This window comes from Oncorhynchus masou, unplaced genomic scaffold (assembly GCF_036934945.1).
Source record: "Oncorhynchus masou masou isolate Uvic2021 unplaced genomic scaffold, UVic_Omas_1.1 unplaced_scaffold_972, whole genome shotgun sequence".
In the NCBI taxonomy this organism is placed as follows: domain Eukaryota; kingdom Metazoa; phylum Chordata; class Actinopteri; order Salmoniformes; family Salmonidae; genus Oncorhynchus; species Oncorhynchus masou.
Genome location: NW_027016228.1, coordinates 146,676 through 170,053, shown reverse-complemented (window position 1 = coordinate 170,053; position 23,378 = coordinate 146,676). Strand labels below are relative to the sequence as shown.

General features: G+C 43.7%; 1 protein-coding gene across 2 annotated transcripts; it reads left to right on the top strand.

The window, feature by feature from the left end:
* On the top strand, nt 1-9,176 carry LOC135538480 (gastrula zinc finger protein XlCGF7.1-like). Of its 2 annotated transcripts, none has more exons than XM_064964367.1 (5): nt 1-75; nt 309-626; nt 996-1,093; nt 2,163-2,339; nt 7,693-9,176. In XM_064964367.1, exons 4-5 carry the CDS (start codon nt 2,234-2,236, stop codon nt 8,382-8,384), a joined length of 798 nt encoding a protein of 265 aa, XP_064820439.1. In that variant the 5' UTR covers nt 1-75; nt 309-626; nt 996-1,093; nt 2,163-2,233; the 3' UTR covers nt 8,385-9,176. The 2 variants fall into 2 exon arrangements, with proteins under 2 accessions (XP_064820439.1, XP_064820441.1); XM_064964369.1 differs by having other exon boundaries at nt 7-75; nt 312-626.
* The last annotated feature ends 14,202 nt before the right edge of the window (nt 9,177-23,378 follow it).

Below are 23,378 nucleotides of genomic sequence, written 5' to 3'. Positions count from 1 at the left end.
GGACTGGACGGGACGCTTCTTCGGGAACAACAACACGGATACTATTTCAACCACCTCGATAGCTTGCTGGACAAGGTAAAACTGAAACATTGACGTTTTAGGACATGTTAATGTACATTAGCTAATCGCAGTGTATAAAACACATTTCAGTTGACGTTAACTTTAACCTAATTTGCTTGTTCAAGTTGCAAATGTGTTAAAGATTGATTCTGAGCCTAGCACTAGGCTAATGCTAAGGCTAAGCTTGCTAACTAGCTAGCTAACATCCCTGACCATGAGCTCATTAAACTACTCATCCCCTGCTGAAGAAGATGATGTCTGCTGTACGGAGAAAGAAGCTCTGGCGCTGAACATTGTCGTGAAAGACGAAGAGGAGGATATTACAGTGGAAGGAGAGAAAGATGCTCTGGCGCTTTACATTGTCGTGAAAGACGAAGAGGAGGAGGATATTACAGTGAAAGGAGAGAAAGAACCTTTCAGAATGGAAGAGGAGGAAGAAGAGGCTGTTATAGGGAAAGAAGAGAAAGCATCCTCTTCCTCTCTAAAAGGTTCTATCTCAGTAAAGGTGAAGGAGGAAGAGGTTTTGGGAGTGAAAGAGGAGGAGACAGAACATCAGATTAACACCAGTGAGTACTGTCTTAAAAACAGGGGCACAAACTATGCAGTTGTTGAACTAATGTGTGGTTTTTAAGGGGCATTCTACTTAAGTTCTTCACTTCAATGCGATGTTCAGTACTATATAAATTGTTAAAGGGTCAATCTGCCATTGCTACATATATTTTTGGGACTGTTAAATGAGATTTAATTATATATAACAGGCTTTCAAAATGTAATAATGGAGCATAATTTATACTTAAAATATCAAAGGGACACAAAAGGCATCCAATTAATTTAGAGATATTAATGCCTCTGATAAGACCCTATGACTGTAATAGACAGTAATAATTGATGATGGTAATAAGTTCACCATCTGTTTGATGTTCTCGTTCAAACAGGAGAGAGACATGACTATTGTGGATCCTCTGGGGAGCCTCAACAACATCCTGATGCTGACGAGACAGAGAAGAGTCTCTCCAGAACAGAACACCAGATGGTACAGCTTGGTCTGGTCTAGCATACAGCTTGGTCTGGTCTAGCATACAGCTTGGTCTGGTCTAGCATACAGCTTGGTCTGGTCTAGCATACAGCTTGGTCTGGCCTAGCATACTTGGCTACATACAGCTTGGTCTGGCCTCATACAGCAGCATACAGCTTGGTCTGGTCTAGCATACAGCTTGGTCTGGTCTAGCATACAGCTTGGTCTGTCTAGTCTGGTCTAGCATACAGCTTGGTCTGGTCTAGCATACAGCTTGGTCTGGTCTAGCATACAGCTTGGTCTGGTCTAGCGTACAGCTTGGTCTGGTCTAGCATACAGCTTGGTCTGGTCTAGCATACAGCTTGGTCTGGTCTAGCATACAGCTTGGTCTGGCCTAGCATACAGCTTGGTCTGGTCTAGCATACAGCTTGGTCTGGTCTAGCATACAGCTTGGTCTGGTCTAGCATACAGCTTGGTCTGGTCTAGCATACAGCTTGGTCTGGTCTAGCATACAGTCTGGTCTAGCATACAGCTTGGTCTGTCTAGTCTGGTCCTAGCATACAGCTTGGTCTGGTCTAGCATACAGCTTGGTCTGGTCTAGCATACAGCTTGGTCTGGTCTAGCATACAGCTTGGTCTGGTCTAGCATACAGCTTGGTCTGGTCTAGCATACAGCTTGGTCTGGTCTAGCATACAGCTTGGTCTGGTCTAGCATACAGCTTGGTCTGGCCTAGCAGCTTGGTCTGGTCTAGCAGCTTGGTCTGGTCTAGCATACAGCTTGGTCTGGTCTAGCATACAGCTTGGTCTGGTCTAGCATACAGCTTGGTCTGGTCTAGCATACAGCTTGGTCTGGTCTAGCATCTGGTCTGGTCTAGCATACAGCTTGGTCTAGCATGGTCTGGTCTAGCATACAGCTTGGTCTGGTCTAGCATACAGCTTGGTCTGGTCTAGCATACAGCTTGGTCTGGTCTAGCATACAGCTTGTCTCTCTCTGGGTCTGGGATGGGTTTCTGTAAAGCACTTCATGACAACAGTGACATCAGCATCCATAATGATATGTGTCTGTGTCCCCTCTTTATGGTTACCAGGACAACGCTAGCCCTTCCTCCTCCCGGAGTCCCCGTGTCGTGCCTCTCCCGGTAGCACGTTACTGCTGGGTATGAAGAGGTTGTCTGTGCTGCTGGTGGACTACAGGAAAACAACGGGGCTGAGTGGAACTGTGAGAGGAGGAGAAGAGAAGAAAGGATCAGATTTGACACACCAAAGTAAGTGCTGTAGTTTAGTTTGAACAAATTAAATAGATCTGCCATCTAGTATGTTACCAGGACAACCAGCAGAGGTCTGTTAGTTGACAGGAAGATGGACTGGTATCTGTTACCAGGTATATTTCCACCACAGTAGACAGAGTTCTGTTAGTTGTGTTAGGTTCTAAATAAACAAACAGAGTAAATAAACTCAGGGACGGTTAGTAAAGCTTAAACCAAGTTTAAATCACCCATTGGGTCTTACAGCTGCATGAGACAAGCAACCTATTCACACCAGCGCTGGCATTTAACACTTCCAAGGCTGAGTCTCCTCCTCACATATGGTCAGACCAATACCTCTCTGTTGCTCGGCAGAACTGTAGTGATGACTGTTCTTTCTCACTTCATCTGACCTCATCCTCGAATTCCTTAATCCTCCCTAACTCAGAGCTGTCCTGTTGACTCGTACCGGTCTGTGACCCCACCCCTCCTTTCCATATGATCCCTGATGTCAATAACATGTTCTGACAGTATTTATACGTCCGGCACCTTCTCTCTCTCTCTCTCTCTCCCGCCGTGACATCATTAAGGATGTTTGAAGTTTATAGGTCAAAACCCATCAGTTGACATGAAGATAGACTGCAAAAATATTTCCTTCAAATCATGATGGATGTTACATTGCCAGTCCCATTTCCTTAAAATCATGATGGATGTTACATTGCCTGTCCCATTTCCTTAAAATCATGATGGATGTTACATTGCCTGTCCCATTTCCTTAAAATCATGATGGATGTTACATTGCCTGTCCCATTTCCTTAAAATCATGATGGATGTTACATTGCCTGTCCCATTTCCTTAAAATCATGATGGATGTTACCACGCCTGTCCCATTTCCTTAAAATCATGATGGATGTTACCACGCCTGTCCCATTTCCTTAAAATCATGATGGATGTTACCACGCCTGTCCCATTTCCTTAAAATCATGATGGATGTTACCACGCCTGTCCCATTTCCTTAAAATCATGATGGATGTCACATTGCCTGTCCCATTTCCTTAAAATCATGATGGATGTTACATTGCCTGTCCCATTTCCTTAAAATCATGATGGATGTTACATTGCCTGTCCCATTTCCTTAAAATCATGATGGATGTTACATATATCGTTTGAGCCAATCAGTTGTGTTGTGACAAGACACTTATGTGGTGTATAGAAACATCAAGTCCATATTATGGCAAGAACAGCTCAAATAAGCAAAGAGAAACGACAGTCCATCATTACTTTTAAGACATGAAGGTCAATCAGGAAAATTAGTGACTTCAGTGAAAGTCTCTTCAAGTACAGTCGCAAAAACAATCAGGCGCTATGATGAAACTGGCTCTCATGAGGACCTCCACAGGAAAGGAAGACCCAGAGTTACCTCTGCTGCGAAGGATCATTTTCAACCAGCTTCATTACCAGAGTTACCAGCCTTCAGAAATTGCAGCCCAAATAAATGCTTCATAGAGTTCAAGGAACAGAACTTTCTCAACAATCAATTCTGTTCAGAGGAGACTGCATGAATCAGGCCTTCATGGTCAAATTGCTGCAAAGAAACCACTACTAAAGGACACCAATAATAAGAAGACTTGCTTGGGCCAAGAAACTCGAGCAATGGACATTAGACCGGTGGATATCTGTCCTTGGGTCTGATGAGTCCAAATTTGCGATTTTTGGGTTCCAACCGCCATGTCTTTGTGAGACGCAGAGTAGAATGATCTCTGCATGCGTGGTTCCCACCGTGAAGCATGGAGGAGGAGGTGTGGGGGTGCTTTGCTGGTGACACTGTCAATGATTTTTAGAATTCATTGTACACTTAACCAGGTTGGCTACTACAGCGATACACCACCCTGTCTGGTTTTGGCTTAGTGGGACTATCATTTGTTTTTCAATGGGACAATGACCCAAAACACACCTCCAGGCTGTGTAAGGGCAATTTGACCAACGAGAGTGATCGAATGCTGCATCAGATGTCTTGGCCTCCACAATCACCCAACCTTAACCCATTTGAGATGGTTTGGGATGAGTTGGACCGCAGAGTGAAGGAAAGCAACCAGTGCTTAACATATGTAGGAACTCCTTCAAGACTGTTAGAAAAAGCATTTCAGGTGAAGCTGGTTGAGAGAATGCCAAGAGCATGCAAAGCTCAAGGCAAAGGGTGGCTACTTTGAATAATCTCAAATATAAAATATACTTTGATTTGCTTAACACTTTTTTGGTTTCTACATGATTCTGTATGTGTTACTTCATAGTTTTGATGTCTTCACCATTATTCTACAATGTGGGAAATAGCAAAAAAGAAAAACCCTTGAATGAGGAGGTATGTCCAACTTTTGACTGGTACTATATACAGTGGAGGTCAGAAGTTTACATACAACTTAGCCAAATACATTTAAACTCAGTTTTTCACAATTCCTGACATTTAATCTTATTCCTGACATTTAATCTTAGTAAAAATTCCCTGGTTTAGGTCCGTTAACATCACTGTTACGCCTCTATGAGGAGGAAACGCAACACCCTGCTACAACGCAACGTGAAGCGAAAGAGGTCTGGGACTGTAGCTGTGAGTAAGGATGACAAAAGGCAGAGAATTGACCATTTACTAGGAATTTATTCCTTCACACATAATATGGGGGAAAGGGGGCTGGATGGAACCAAAGCAAAGAAATTAAGTATCAATGCCCCCTCTCCTATCTTACCTGCCTAACCACTACTTACCTAACCTCTCCTATCTTACCTGCCTAACTAACTACTTACCCTAACCTCTCCTATCTTACCTGCCTAACCACTACTTACCTAACCTCTCCTATCTTACCTGCCTAACCACTACTTACCTAACCTCTCCTATCTTACCTGCCTAACCACTACTTACCTAACCTCTCCTATCTTACCTGCCTAACCACTACTTACCTAACCTCTCCTATCTTACCTGCCTAACCACTACTTACCTAACCTCTCCTATCTTACCTGCCTAACCACTACTTACCTAACCTCTCCTATCTTACCTGCCTAACCACTACTTACCTAACCTCTCCTATCTTACCTGCCTAACCACTACTTACCTAACCTCTCCTATCTTACCTGCCTAACCACTACTTACCTAACCTACCCTCTCCTATCTTACCTGCCTAACCACTACTTAACTAACCTCTCCTATCTTACCTGCCTAACCACTACTTACCTAACCTCTCCTATCTTACCTGCCTAACCACTACTTAACTAACCTCTCCTATCTTACCTGCCTAACCACTACTTAACTAACCTCTCCTATCTTACCTGCCTAACCACTACTTACCTAACCTCTCCTATCTTACCTGCCTAACCACTACTTAACTAACCTCTCCTATCTTACCTGCCAACAAAAAGTTGTTTATAATAATATATATTTTAATCTGCCCCAAATATTTCATTCTTTTTACTTTACCCGAAATATCATGACATTAGTGATTAGTCAAAATGTTAAAGATTTGTGAACAGCAATGTGTCGAACCCTTGAGACAACAGGGAGATGTTACTGATGTGCTTTGTGTCTGTCTCCAATGTAAAACATATTTTGGACTTCCACACCAAATTACTTCTCTACTTATTTTAGGTTTAAGGAAGTGTGTAGGTCAAATTCTGTATCATACAGCTATGAGGGTTATATATTAAGATCCACCTGCTCAATAGGAATCCAGCGACTTCTGTGTCTTCAGTGTCCTAGAACTGTCTAGTTTTTGTTTTCTGACTTCTAAAACAGAATGAGTAAGTAATGTAAACTAAACAAATTACTAGGAAGCTCTACAACATAATAATCTGCTTTAAAATCACACCAAGATTGTTTTAAATTATGAAATGTTTGAAAAATGGCTTCCGGTTATTGAGGGATCTGATTTGGATTAAACCTCATTGCAAGGTGGTTTTATCATGTGGTTTCATTCAGGGCTCTCTTTAAATAAACACTGCCTTTGGCAGGAGAAAAACCAAACTCGGGGAATAAGAGAAACCACCAAGTCAACACCTCTGCTCCCAGATTGGAAAGAGTTTTACCAAGTTAGGAAGCCTGAAAGCTCATGAGAGAATACACTCAGGGAGAAGCCTTACCACTGCTACCATTGTGGAACTAGGTTTACCAAGTTAGGAAGCCTGAAAAGACATGAGAGGATACACACCGAAGCGAAGCCTTTCCATTGCACCCTGTGTGGAACGAGTTTTAACCTTTTAGGAAATCTGAAAAGAAACGAGAGAATGCATACAGGGGAGAAGCCTTTCCATTGCGCCCAGTGTGGAAAGCATTTTATCTTGTTAGGGAACCAGCAATCTCATGAGCGAATACACACCGGGGAGAAGCCATACCATTGCGCCCAGTGTGGAAATAGTTGTTGCGAATTAGGACACCTGAAAGTGCATGAGCGAATCCACACAGGTGAGAAGCCTTACAAATGCTCCCAGTGTGTAAAGAGATTTAGCCACTTAGGAAACCTGAATGAACACATGAGACTGCACACAGGAGAGAAGCCTTACCACTGCATCCAGTGTGGAAATGGATATAGCCACTTAGGAAGCCTGAAAGCTCATGAAGACTTATTTCTCATCACAGTCGAATATCCACACAGGGGAGAAGCCAAGGTTGAAACACATGCTCAGACTGTGGGAAGACATATTACTCATCCCAGTCACTTAAAAGGCATGTAATTACTTATCCTAGTGTGTTCATTTATATTTCACATAACATTAACTTACAATTCATCAGAGAACATGCCCAGTTCTATCAATGTCTTATATTGTTGAATGAGAATGTGTTTACTTGTTTATACCATATCAAATTGAATGGTACAAAGTATACTCATTAGAAGACATGAATTGAATATGGAGGCTGTCAGTTTTAATATAAAGTAGATCAGGTTCCTTGTCTAAATGGTCCTTTTTTAAACTCTATGTTTGTGTTTATCTGGGTGTGTCATTCCATGAATAAAGTCCCTCCCAGGAACAGGAAACTATAAAGATATGTGCTAATCACTCAATGCTTCAGGAATTCAGACTGTCTACACTGCACTGTGTAACTCTGTTATTCTCTCTGAGCTCAGAAATAAAGAATCTTGGTTTGACTTGGACTCCAGCAGATCATTATTTTATAATATCCACCACAACTCTCCCAAGGATTGCTGTTAAGTAATGTAAACATAGCAATAATTACTAGGAAGCTCTACATTGGTTTTAAAATCACACTAAGATTGTTAAAACCGGCCTCAGGTTGAGAGATCTGATTTAGGATTTACCCTCGTAGCAAGGTTGTTTGATCATGTGGAGTTTTCATTCGGGTCTCTATTTAAAAATAACACAGTGTATTTGGCAGGAGAAAGACCAGACACAGAGGATCCAGAGCCAGGGACGTCCAAACCAGCAAGACGACAACAGTGCTCCCACTGTAGAAAGGGTTGGAACAGGTTATGGGCCCTGAAACGACACGAGAAAATACACACAGGGGAGAAGCCTTACCACTGCTCCCAATGTGGAAAGAATTTTAACAATTTAGGGAACCTGAAACAACATGAGAGAATACACACAGAGGAGAAACCATACCACTGCTCCAGGTGTGGAAAGTGTTTCAACCAGTCAGGGCAGCTGAAGCAACATGAGAGAATACACACAGGGGAGAAGCCTTACCACTGCTCCCAATGTGGAAAGAATTTTAACAATTTAGGGAACCTGAAACGACATGAGATAATACACACAGGGGAGAAGCCTTACCACTGCTCCCAATGTGGAAATAGTTTTAACGTTTTAAGGAACCTGAAACAACATGAGAGAATACACACAGGGGAGAAACCATACCACTGCTCCCAGTGTGGAAAGTGTTTCAACCAGTCAGGGCATTTGAAGCGACATGAGAGAATACACACAGGAGAGAAGCCGTACCACTGCTCCAAGTGTGGAAAGAGTTTCAAACGGCCTTGTCATCTGAAACAACATGAGAGAATACACACAGGGGAGAAGCCTTATCACTGCTCCCAGGGTGCAAAGCGTTTGCCCATTTCGGAAGCCTGAAGGAACAGATGAGACTGCACACAGGGCGGAGAATGCTTACAAAAGCCCAGACTGGAAAACATATTACTCATCACAGTCACTTAAATGTCATGAGAGAATCCACACAGGAGAGAATAATTACTTGTATATTAATATTTCACATCTCATTGACTTAAAATTCATCAGAGAACATACACAGTGCTCCCGTTGTCTTATATTGTTGACTGACAATGTGTTTACCTGTCTTTACCAGATTAAATTAAATGGTACAGGGTATACTCAAACATATATTTGTTTGTTTTTATTAGAAAACATGAAGTGAGTATGAACTCTGTCAGTTTGAATATAAAGAAGATCAGGTTTCTTCTTTTAAACTGTCCTTTTTTAAAACTCTTTGTGTGTGTTTATCTGGGTGTGTCATTCCTCCAGCACTACAGATAATCAAGTGATATTTGGATGTGATGCATTAGTTCCATTGTTGACATTTGCATTGTTGGCCCACTGATGATTTAATTCAATGAAAATGTTCAGACTCTGTAATGGAAAATGTTAATTGTTTGTGTGTCCACATAACTGAGTATGTGACTAACCTTGTGAAACTGTCCTATTATAATCTCCTGTTCTTGGGAGCATCATCCTGTGTTGCAAACCAATTTGCACCTGCATCCTTGTATGAATAAAGTCCCTCCCAGGAACAGGAAACTATAAAGATATGTGCTAATCACTCAATACTTCAGGAATTCAGACTGTCTACACTGCGCTGTGTAACTCTGTTATTCTCTTTGAGCTCAGAAATAAAGAATCTTGGTTTGACTTGGACTCCAGCAGATCCTTATTGTATAATATCCACCACAGCTCTCCCAAGGATTGCTGTTTATCATTGTCTCAAAGAAGAGTTCCTCATTCCACTTTCCTGGGGGAATTTACAAGCCTCCCACTGGTTGAATAAACATTGTTTCCACAGGTAACATTTTGTGTTTCACCCAACCAGCAACCTAAATCCAATGACTGGTAACATTTTGTGTTTCACCCAACTTGCAACCTAAATCCAATGACAGGTAACATTTTGTGTTTCACCCAACTTGCAACCTAAATTCAGTGACAGGTGACATTTTGTGTTGATTTCATGTTGAATTCACTTTAGTTGACCACTCATAGAAATGTAAATAGAAACTACATGTTGAACTGATGTCTGTGCCCAGTGGGCTGGTTTGAATAAGCAGCAGGTGTTGGATCGATATCCACCTTAGTAGCTAAATCTCCATGTAATTTGAGACAGATATTCATGTGAATATTCAAAAATCTGCATAAAACAATATATACATTTTCCCACCAGAAATGTTTCTATCAAACTGACTTAATGCAGATTAAAGGCTTTGCGTGACAAATAAATAACTTTTGCTGTTAAATTCCCAATGGTTTCCATCGCATTTTCAACTCTACTGATGGTTTACAAAACTGTTGCATTATATAGCAAAAATTATCTTGTCCCGTGCACTGTAGCCAGCAGCTCATAGATACAGTGTTGGTAGGCTACCTACATGATGAGATTGTTATGGATGAGAGCGATATTATTTTATTTGTCAATGGCAGCCAAGCATCGATCATCATGTCACCTGTCACCAGAATAAGACCATCAAAATGTATTGGAAAGGAGCATCAAGCTCATCACGTGCACTTTCACCACCCTGTGAAGTTCATAACTTATTTCATCTGTAGCCTAATAAACTACATGGGTTCCCAAGTCGTAGTGGGAGGACCACACAACATATCATCACGTGACTCCAAGTTAACTAAGATGTGATGGTTATTATATAAATATTTGCTCATAAAGGAGTTTCCACCTCCATTTCTCACTTATACATTTTTACTGACACAAAAAGTCCCCACCATGTCAAACAAACTAACATATAGTTTGTCGGCTTTTATAAAATTGTTCAGGCATATCCTGTTTCCGTCAGCCCGGTCATTACTTTAGAAATGGTTGGATCAATATCCACCTTCATGATATGGATGAAGCCTGATTTGGAATGTCTGAGTAGTTCTATATGATGTCATAATACACCCCTCTGATAATCAAGTGATATTTGGAATGTCTGACTAGTTCTATCTGATGTCATAATACACCCCTCTGATAGTGATACATTTGCTCCATTGTTTCCATGTCAGTTGGTTTCCCACTCTGATGATTTATATCTGACAGAGGGGCTTTAAATGAATAGTATGGTGACATCTTAGTGTGTCTTGAAGTAAATAGGATTATTAATCATAAACTCCAATAGCAACAATACACTGCAGCTTTGACATCAAGAAGAGAATGGGCTGATGGGTGGTGGTGCTACTCTATAGGTAAGGCTGTCCAATATGAATGTTCAATACACACAATAGGTTGATCAGTAGCCAGTTAGCTAATTGTACAGTCCTATATGAATTTTCAATACACACAATAGGTTGACTGGGGAGGTGGTGTACCACAGTCAAAGTCCTGCAATAAGAGCTAAGAGACTAATATTTGTGTAAACTATACATTGTTGTGTTCTGTAGTTGTCACTGAGTTGGCTGATATCCCATTTCCTGGGGTCACTCCACAGTTAAGGCTGAACAGTGCTTATACAAAGTCTACACTTTGCTCCTCATATTTCTTTTGATCCTGACAAACTCACCAGTCCCTGCCGGTGACAAGCATACCCATAACATGATGCTGACACCACAATACTTATTGTGTGGTTAATGTGTGGTCTATCTCCAGGTCATCAGACTGTTAAATAGTCACCTCTAGCCGGCCTCCGCCCAGTACCGTGCCCTAAACTTTAGTCAGAGTTACTAGCTGTCAACCACCCAGTACTCCACCCTGTATTCTAGTCAAGGCTCATCCTATATAACTACTACTGTACACACCTTTTATATTCATATACTGTCCATAATGTCTAGACACACCATCCCATATATATTGTAAACCAACTGTATATATTTTTATTCCAGACATTCCTCGTTCTACCATTTCTATATTTCTAAATCCTTAAAATGAATTGTAGGGAAAATCAGTAGGTCACACAAATGACTATTTCTAAACAAAGATAATAGACAAGTAGAATGGGAGAGGTTTCTTACACTATCTATACTTACTCAGTGAAGAGACTCCAGGGGTGGTGATGAAGGCTGTAGGAATGAAGATCAGACAGTGAAGAGACTCCAGGGGCGGTGATGAAGGCTGTAGGAATGAAGATCAGACAGTGAAGAGACTCCAGGGATGGTGATGAAGACTGTAGGAATGAAGATCAGACAGTGAAGAGACTCCAGGGGCGGTGATGAAGACTGTAGGAATGAAGACAGTGAAGAGACTCCAGGGATGGTGATGAAGGCTGTAGGAATGAAGATCAGACAGTGAAGAGACTCCAGGGGTGGTGATGAAGGCTGTAGGAATGAAGATCAGACAGTGAAGAGACTCCAGGGGCGGTGATGAAGACTGTAGGAATGAAGATCAGACAGTGAAGAGACTCCAGGGGCGGTGATGAAGACTGTAGGAATGAAGATCAGACAGCAATACTGGTCCTGTGGTCAGGTGGGGGAGGGGTCGATCCAGACAATGATTGTGAGGAAGCATGCGGGGAACAGGCTCCTTTCTACTACCATTCTGGGGTCTGGATACATGCCAACAAAGACTACAACTGCTTCAAACAATGGGAGTGGCTACCATTGACCACCACACTTTCTTTCATAACCAGGAAGCCCATGTTGAGCCATCAGTGTTCCCACTATGGAAGAGGGAGCAGGATGCCTTCATCCAGTCTCTCAGAAAACCATGTTGAGCCATCAGTGTTCTCACTCTGGAAGAGGGAGCAGGAAGACGTCATCCAGTCTCTCAAGGACAAAGGTGCAAAACTGGTGTTAGCAGCTGATGACAGAAGTGACAGCCTGGACACAAAACAAAGTTTGACACTATTAGTGTTGTTGAGCAGAGAATCAACCAGAGAATCAACCAGAGTATCAACCAGATTGATTCACAGTCAGTGTTGTTGAGCAGAGAATCAACCAGATTGATTCACAGTCAGTGTTGTTGAGCAGATAATCAACCAGATTGATTCACAGTCAGTGTTGTTGAGCAGAAAATCAACCAGAGAATCAACCAGGTTGATTCACAGTCAGTGTTGTTGGGCAGAGAATCAACCAGAGAATCAACCAGATTGATTCACAGTCAGTGTTGTTGAGCAGAGAATCAACCAGAGAATCAACCAGAGAATCAACCAGGTTGTTGAAGTTATTCAGGTGCATAATACATTTGATTTGTTTAATTCTGTTTTATTCAATGAGAATAATTTACTCTGAATGAGAACAAGCACATCTGTGAGCTTTATGCATTATAACATCGATTGACTTAATAATGACGTTGACAGATTTGTAGTAAAACCAGTGTTGGAGTCAAATCCATTTAATTTCCAGTCAATTCAGAAAGTAAACCAAATTCCACATTTTCCTCATTGAAAACCATAGAAGACAATTGGAATTTTCAGTTTACTTCCTGAATTTACTGGAATATTCTAAAATTGATTCAATTGGGAGGTTTTCCTCATGAATCTGCACAACAACACCCTATAATGACGAAGCAAAAACAGGATTTTAGAAATTTATGCAAATGCATTTTAAAATTAAAACTGAAATATCACATTTAAATAAGTATTCAGAACCTTTACTCAGTACTTTGTTGAAGCACTTTTGGCAGTGATTATAGCCTCAAGCCGCCTTGGGTATGACACTACAATCTTGGCACCCCTGTATTTGTGGAGTTTCTCCCATTCTTCTCTGCAGATCCTCTCAAGATCTGTCAGGTTGGATAGAGAGCGTCGCTGTGCAGCTATTTTCAGGATTTCTTCAGAGTTGTTCGATCGGGTTCAAATCCGGGCTCTGGCTGGGCCACTCAAGGACATTCAGTGACTTGTCCCAAAGCCACTTCTATGTTGTCTTCGCTGTGAGCTTAGGGTCGTTGTCCTGTTGGAAGGTGAACCTTTGCCCCAGTTTGAGGTCCTGAGTGCTCTTGAGCAGGTTTTCATCAATTATCTCTCTGTACTCTCTGTGCTCCGTTCATCTTTCCCTCGATCCTGACTAGTCTCCCAGTCCCTGCCGCTGAAAAAATCCCCACACCATGATGCTGCCACCACCACTCTTCACCGTAGGGATGGTGCCAGGTTTCCTCCAGACTTGACACTTGGCATTCAGGCCAAAGAGTTTAATCTTGGTTTCATCAGATCAGAGACTCACGTCTTTAGCCATCAATTGCTTTGAAAAGCTGGTCATGGCTCACTCCACACCGTTATCCAAGAAACCCTGGACCCACTCTAATTTGCATACCACCCCAACAGATCCACAAATGATGCAATCTCTATTGCACTCAACACTGCCCTTTCACATCTGGACAAAAGGAATACCTATGTACAGTCGTGGCCAAACTTTTTGAGAATGATTCAAATATTAATTTTATTTTCACAAAGTCTGCTGCCTCCGTTTGTATGACGGCAATTTGAAGATACTCCAGAATCTTATGAAGAGTGATCAGATGAATTGCAATTAATTGCAAAGTCCCTCTTTGCCATTCAAATGAACTGAATCCCCAAAAACCTTTCCACTGCATTTCAGCCCTGCCACAAAAGGACCAGCTGACATCATGTCAGTGATTCTCTCGTTAACACAGGTGTGAGTGTTGACGAGGACAAAGCTGGAGATCACTCTGTCATGTTGATTGAGTTCGAATTTTTTATTTTTTATTTAATTTTTTACCTTTATTTAACTAGTTAAGAACAAATTCTTCCAGAATAACAGACTGGAAGCTTCAAAAGGAGGGTGGTGCTTGGAATCATTGTTCTTCCTCTGTCAACGATGGTTACCTGCAAGGAAACACGTGCCGTCATCATTGCTTTGCAGGCAAGGATATTGCGGCCAGTAAGATTGCACCTAAATCAACCATTTATCGGATCATCAAGAACTTCAAGGAGAGCGGTTCAATTGTTGTGAAGAAGGCTGCAGGGCACCCAAGAAAGTCCAGCAAGCTCCAGGACCGGCTCCTAAAGTTGATTCAGCTGCGGGATCAGGGCACCATCAGTACAGAGCTTGCTCAGGAATGGCAGCAGGCAGGTGTGAGGGCAGCTGGCAGGTGTGAGTGCATCTGCACGCACAGTGAGGCGAAGACTTTTGGAGGATGGCCTGTTGTCAAGAAGGGCAGCAAAGAAGCCACTTCTCTCCAGGGAAAATATCAGGGACAGACTGATATTTTGCAAAAGGTACAGGGATTGGACTACTAAGGACTGGGGTAAAGTCATCTTCTCTCATGAATCCCATTTCCGATTGTTTGGGGCATCCGGAAAAAAGCTTGTCCGGAGAAGACAAGGTGAGCGCGACCATCAACCTTGTGTCATGCCAACAGTAAAGCATCCTGACTGTCACGACTTCTGACGAAGTCGTTGCCTCTCCTTGTTCGGGTGGTGCTCGGCGTTCGACGTCACCGGTCTTCTAACCATCATTGATCCTTTTTTCATTTTCCATTGGTTTTGTCTTGTCTTCCCACACACCTGTTTTCTATCCCATTCATTACCTGTTGTGTATTTAACCCTCTGTTTCCCCTCATGTCTTTGTCAGAGATTGTTTTATTGTCAGTGTAGTGTGTTTGTTGTATAGGTGCGCGTCGGGTCCTCGTACCCATGTTTGTTTGTTTGTACATTTAGTGTTATGGAGCATACTCAGGGAACTTTATTAAAAGACTCCATTTTACACTCCTTTTGACTCTCCTGCCTGACTTCCCTGCCACCTATTACACCTAAGCATGACACTGACACCATTCAAGTGTGGGGTTGCTTCTCAGCCAAGGGACTGGGCTCACTCACAATTTTTCCTCAGAACACAGCCATGAATAAAGAATGGTTCCAACACATCCTCCGAGAGCAACTTCTCCCAACTATCCAGGAACAATTTGGTGATGAACAATGGCTTTTCCAGCACGATGGAGCACCTTGCCATAAGGCAAAAGTGATGTCTAAGTGGCTCGGTGAACAAAACATCGATATTTTGGGTCCAGGGTCAGGAAACTCCCCAGACCTTAATCCCATTGAGCATTGGTGTTCAACCCTCAAGAGGCAGGTGGACAAACAAAAACCCACAAATTCTGACAAAGTCCAAGCATTGATTATGCAAGAATGGGATGCCATCAGTCAGGATATGGCCCAGAAGTTAATTGACAGCATGCCAGGGTGGATTGCAGAGGTCTTGAAAAAGAAGGGTCAACACTGCAAATATTGACTCTTTGCATCAACTTCATGTAATTGTCAATAAAAGCCTTTGACACTTATGAAATGCTTGTAATTATATTTCACTATTCCATAGTAACATCTGACAAAAATATCTAGAGACACTGAAGCAGCAAACTTTGTGGAAATTAATATTTGTGTCATTCTCAAAACTTTTGGCCATGACTGTAGAGGCGGCAGGTGGTTAGAAAATTGTGACAGTAACCGTAAAGGTGCAAGATCGAATCTCTGAGCTAACAAGGTAAAAATCTGTCTTTCTACCCGTGAACATGGCAGTTATGTTACGGCTCCTAGGAACGGGTATGTGGAGGAGTCAAGCGCAGAGAGCAGGTTAGTTCCGAACGTGGATCTTTATTCCACAGACAGCGAAAACGGACATGCAAAACACAAGGGCGCATGAAACAACCCGTCCAAACAAACAGGACTAAACTGTCTGGAAAAATAGAGACCACAAAATAAACCAACACCATAAAACAGAGAACAAGCCCACACAATAGCCAGCGGGCCTCGTGCCCTTAAATAGCCTACAAACAAAACTAAACTCAAAACAGGTGTTACCAATTAGACCCAACTAACAGAAACAAACGGAAAGGGAATCGATGGGAGCTAGTAGGCCGGCGACGCCGAGCGCCGCCCGAACAGGAAGAGGCACCATCTTCAGCGGGATTCGTGACAAGTTAACCCACTTTCATAGGCTGTCATTGTGAATAGGAATTTGTTCTTTAACTGACTTGCCTAGATAAAAAATAATAAAAAAAAGTGAGAATGCTATTCATTGACTACAGCTCTGCTTTCAACACCATAGTGCCCTCAAAGCTCATCTCTAAGCTTAGCAACCTGGTAACTGGATCATGGGCTTCCTGACGGGCCACAGACAGGTGGTAGGAGTAAGTAACAACACATCTGCCACGCTGATCCTCATCACAGGGGGGCCCTCAGGGGTGCATGCTCAGCCCCCTCCTGTACTCCCTGTTCACTCATGACATTGACTCTGTACCGGTACACTCCTGATATAAGCCTCCACATTGACTCTGTACTGGTACCCCCTGTTTATAGCCTCCACATTGACTCTGTACTGGTACCCCCTGTATATAGCCTCCACATTGACTCTGTACTGGTAACCCTGTATACAGCCTCCACATTGACTCTGTACTGGTACCCCCTGTATATAGCCTCCACATTGACTCTGTACTGGTAACCCCCTGTATACAGCCTCCACATTGACTCTGTACTGGTACCCCTGTATATAGCCTCCACATTGACTGTACTGGTACCCCTGTATATAGCCTCCACATTGACTCTGTACTGGTACCTCCTGTATATAGCCTCCACATTGACTCTGTACTGGTACCTCCTGTATACAGCCTCCACATTGACTCTGTACTGGTACCCCCTGTATACAGCCTCCACATTGACTCTGTACTGGTACCTCCTGTATATAGCCTCCACATTGACTCTGTACTGGTAACCCTGTATACAGCCTCCACATTGACTCTGTACTGGTACCCCCTGTATACAGCCTCCACATTGACTCTGTACTGGTACCTCCTGTATATAGCCTCCACATTGACTCTGTACTGGTACCTCCTGTATATAGCCTCCACATTGACTCTGTACTTATACCTCCAGAATATAGCCTCCACATTGACTGTACTGGTACCCCCTGTATATAGCCTCCACATTGACTCTGTACTGGTACCTCCTGTATATAGCCTCCACATTGACTCTGTACTGGTACCACTCTATATAGCCTCCACATTGACTCTGTACTGGTACCCCCAGTATATAGCCTCCACATTGACTCTGTACTGGTACCCCCTGTATATAGCCTCCACATTGACTCTGTATCTGGTACCCCCTGTATATATAGCCTCCACATTGACTCTGTACTGGTACCCCCTGTATATAGCCTCCACATTGACTCTGTACTGGTACCTCCTGTATATAGCCACCACATTGACACTGTACTGGTACCTCCTGTATATAGCCTCCACATTGACTCTGTACTGGTACCCCTGTATATAGCCTCCACATTGACTCTGTACTGGTACCCCCTGTATATAGCCTCCACATTGACTCTGTACTGGTACCTCCTGTATATAGCCTCCACATTGACTCTGTACTGGTACCCCTGTATATAGCCTCCACATTGACTCTGTACTGGTACCCCCTGTATATAGCCTCCACATTGACTCTGTACTGGTACCCCTGTATATAGCCTCCACATTGACTCTGTACTGGTACCCCCTGTATATAGCCTCCACATTGACTCTGTACTGGTACCTCCTGTATATAACCTCCACATTGACTCTGAACTGGTACCCCCTGTATATAGCCTCCACATTGACTCTGTACTGGTACCCCTGTATATAGCCTCCACATTGACACTGTACTGGTACCCCTGTATATAGCCTCCACATTGACTCTGTACTGGTACCCCCTGTATATAGCCTCCACATTGACTCTGTACTGGTACCCCCTGTATATAGCCTCCACATTGACTCTGTACTGGTACCCCCTGTATATAGCCTCCACATTGACTCTGTACTGGTACCTCCTGTATATAGCCTCCACATTGACTCTGTACTGGTACCTCCTGTTTATAGCCTCCACATTGACTCTGTACTGGTACCTCCTGTATATAGCCTCCACATTGACTCTGTACTGGTACCTCCTGTATATAGCCTCCACATTGACTCTGTACTGGTACCCCTGTATATAGCCTCCACATTGACTCTGTACTGGTACCTCCTGTATATAGCCTCCACATTGACTCTGTACTGGTACCCCCAGTATATAGCCTCCACATTGACTGTACTGGTACCCCCTGTATATAGCCTCCACATTGACTCTGTATCGGAACCCCCCTGTATATATGCTCCACATTGACTCTGTACTGGTACCCCCTGTACATAGCCTCCACATTGACTCTGTACTGGTACCTCCTGTATATAGCCTCCACATTGACTCTGTACTGGTACCCCCTGTATATAGCCTCCACATTGACTCTGTACTGGTACCCCCTGTATATAGCCTCCACATTGACTCTGTACTGGTACCTCCTGTATATAGCCTCCACATTGACTCTGTACTGGTACCTCCTGTATATAGCCTCCACATTGACTCTGTACTGGTACCCCTGTATATAGCCTCCACATTGACTCTGTACTGGTACCTCCTGTATATAGCCTCCACATTGACTCTGTACTGGTACCCCTGTATATAGCCTCCACATTGACTCTGTACTGGTACCCCCTGTATATAGCCTCCACATTGACTCTGTACTGGTACCTCCTGTATATAGCCTCCACATTGACTCTGTACTGGTACCTCCTGTATACAGCCTCCACATTGACTCTGTACTGGTACCCCTGTATATAGCCTCCACATTGACTCTGTACTGGTACCTCCTGTATATAGCCTCCACATTGACTCTGTACTGGTACCTCCTGTATATAGCCTCCACATTGACTCTGTACTGGTACCCCTGTATATAGCCTCCACATTGACTCTGTACTGGTAGCCTCCCCCTGTATATAGCCTCCACATTGACTCTGTACTGGTACCCCCTGTATATAGCCTCCACATTGACTCTGTACTGGTACCTCCTGTATATAACCTCCACATTGACTCTGTACTGGTACCTCCTGTATATAGCCTCCACATTGACTCTGTACTGGTACCTCCTGTATATAGCCTCCACATTGACTCTGTACTGGTACCACTCTATATAGCCTCCACATTGACTCTGTACTGGTACCCCCTGTATATAGCCTCCACATTGACTCTGTACTGGTACCCCCTGTACATAGCCTCCACATTGACTCTGTACTGGTACCCCCTGTATATAGCCTCCACATTGACACTGTACTGGTACGTCCTGTATACAGCCTCCACATTGACTCTGTACTGGTACCTCCTGTATATAGCCTCCACATTGACTCTGTACTGGTACCTCCTGTATATAGCCTCCACATTGACTCTGTACTGGTACCCCGTTTATAGCGTCAACATTGACTCTGTACTGGTACCCCCTGTATAAAGCCTCCACATTGACTCTTTACTGGTACCTCCTGTATATAGCCTCCACATTGACTCTGTACTGGAACGACTCTATATAGCCTCCACATTGACACTGAACTGGTTCGACTTCTGTATATTGCCTCCACATTGACTCTGTACTGGTACCTCCTGTTTATAGCCTCCACATTGACTCTGTACTGGTACCTCCTGTATATAGCCTCCACATTGACTCTGTACTGGTACCTACTGTATATAGCCTCCACATTGACTCTCTGCTGGTACCCTCCTGTATAGCCTCCACATTGACTCTGTACTGGTACCCCTGTATATAGCCTCCACATTGACTCTGTACTGGTACCTCCTGTATATAGCCTCCACATTGACTCTGTACTGGTACCTCCTGTATATAGCCTCCACATTGACTCTGTACTGGTACCTCCTGTATATAGCCTCCACATTGACTCTGTACTGGTACCCCCTGTATATAGCCTCCACATTGACTCTGTACTGGTACCCCCTGTATATAGCCTCCACATTGACTCTGTACTGGTACCCCTGTATATAGCCTCCACATTGACTCTGTACTGGTACCTCCTGTATATAGCCTCCACATTGACTCTGTACTGGTACCTCCTGTATATAGCCTCCACATTGACTCTGTACTGGTACCTCCTGTATATAGCCTCCACATTGACTCTGTACTGGTACCTCCTGTATATAGCCTCCACATTGACTCTGTACTGGTACCTCCTGTATATAGCCTCCACATTGACTCTACTGGTACCCCTGTATATAGTCCACATTGACTCTCCTGTATATAGCCTCCACATTGACTCTGTACTGGTACCCCCTGTATATAGCCTCCACATTGACTCTGTACTGGTACCTCCTGTATATAGCCTCCACATTGACTCTGTACTGGTACCCCTGTATATAGCCTCCACATTGACTCTGTACTGGTACCTCCTGTATATAGCCTCCACATTGACTCTGTACTGGTACCTCCTGTATATAGCCTCCACACTGACTCTTTACTGGTACCTCCTGTATATAGCCTCCACATTGACTCTGTACTGGTACCCCCTGTATATAGCCTCCACATTGACTCTGTACTGGTACCCCTGTATATAGCCTCCACATTGACTCTGTACTGGTACCCCCTGTATATAGCCTCCACATTGACTCTGTACTGGTACCTCCTGTATATAGCCTCCACATTAACTCTGTACTGGTACCACTCTATATAGCCTCCACATTGACTCTGTACTGGTACCCCCTGTATATAGCCTCCACATTGACTCTGTACTGGTACCTCCTGTATATAGCCTCCACATTGACTCTGTACTGGTACCCCCTGTATATAGCCTCCACATTGACTCTGTACTGGTACCCCCTGTATATAGCCTCCACATTGACTCTGTACTGGTACCTCCTGTATATAGCCTCCACATTGACTCTGTACTGGTAACCCCTGTATATAGCCTCCACATTGACTCTGTACTGGTACCCCTGTATATAGCCTCCACATTGACTCTGTACTGGTACCCCCTGTATATAGCCTCCACATTGACTCTGTACTGGTACCTCCTGTATATAGCCTCCACATTGACTCTGTACTGGTACCTCCTGTATATAGCCTCCACATTGACTCTGTACTGGTACCTCCTGTATATAGCCTCCACATTGACTCTGTACTGGTACCCCTGTATATAGCCTCCACATTGACTCTGTACTGGTACCCCTGTATATAGCCTCCACATTGACTCTGTACTGGTACCCCCTGTATATAGCCTCCACATTGACTCTGTACTGGTACCTCCTGTATATAGCCTCCACATTGACTCTGTACTGGTACCTCCTGTATATAGCCTCCACATTGACTCTGTACTGGTACCCCTGTATATAGCCTCCACATTGACTCTGTACTGGTACCCCCTGTATATAGCCTCCACATTGACTCTGTACTGGTACCCCCTGTATATAGCCTCCACATTGACTCTGTACTGGTACCCTGTACTGGTATATAGCCTCCACATTGACTCTGTACTGGTACCTCCTGTATATAGCCTCCACATTGACTCTGTACTGGTACCCCTGTATATAGCCTCCACATTGACTCTGTACTGGTACCCCTGTATATAGCCTCCACATTGACTCTGTACTGGTACCCCCTGTATATAGCCTCCACATTGACTCTGTACTGGTACCTCCTGTATATAGCCTCCACATTGACTCTGTACTGGTACCCCCTGTATATAGCCTCCACTATGACTCTCTGCTGGTGCCTCCTGTATATAGCCTCCACATTGACTCTGTACTGGTACCCCCCTGTATATAGCCTCCACATTGACTGTACTGGTACCCCCTGTATATAGCCTCCACATTAACTCTGTACTGGTACCTCCTGTATATAGCCTCCACATTGACTCTGTACTGGTACCTCCTGTATATAGCCTCCACATTGACTCTGTACTGGTACCTCCTGTATATAGCCTCCACATTGACTCTGTACTGGTACCCCCTGTATATAGCCTCCACATTGACTCTGTACTGGTACCCCCTGTATATAGCCTCCACATTGACTCTGTACTGGTACCCCTGTATATAGCCTCCACATTGACTCTGTACTGGTACCTCCTGTTTATAGCGTCCACATTAACTCTGTACTGGTACCCCTGTATATAGCCTCCACATTGACTCTGTACTGGTACCCCTGTATATAGCCTCCACATTGACTCTGTACTGGTACCTCCTGTATATAGCCTCCACATTGACTCTGTACTGGTACCCCTGTATATAGCCTCCACATTGACTCTGTACTGGTACCTCCTGTATATAGCCTCCACATTGACTCTGTACTGGTACCCACTGTATATAGCCTCCACATTGACTCTGTACTGGTACCTCCTGTATATAGCCTCCACATTGACTCTGTACTGGTACCTCCTGTATATAGCCTCCACATTGACTCTGTACTGGTACCTCCTGTATATAGCCTCCACATTGACTCTGTACTGGTACCTCCTGTATATAGCCTCCACATTGACTCTGTACTGGTACCCCCTGTATATAGCCTCCACATTGACTCTGTACTGGTACCTCCTGTATATAGCCTCCACATTGACTCTGTACTGGTACCTCCTGTATATAGCCTCCACATTGACTCTGTACTGGTACCCCCTGTATATAGCCTCCACATTGACTCTGTACTGGTACCCCCTGTATATAGCCTCCACATTGACTCTGTACTGGTACCCCCTGTATATAGCCTCCACATTGACTCTGTACTGGTACCCCCTGTATATAGCCTCCACATTGACTCTGTACTGGTACCCCCTGTATATAGCCTCCACATTGACTCTGTACTGGTACCCCTGTATATAGCCTCCACATTGACTCTGTACTGGTACCTCCTGTATATAGCCTCCACATTGACTCTGTACTGGTACCCCCTGTATATAGCCTCCACATTGACTCTGTACTGGTACCTCCTGTATATAGCCTCCACATTGACTCTGTACTGGTACCCCTGTATATAGCCTCCACATTGACTCTGTACTGGTACCTCCTGTATATAGCCTCCACATTGACTCTGTACTGGTTCCCCCTGTATATAGCCTCCACATTGACTCTGTACTGGTACCCCTGTATATAGCCTCCACATTGACTCTGTACTGGTACCCCCTGTATATAGCCTCCA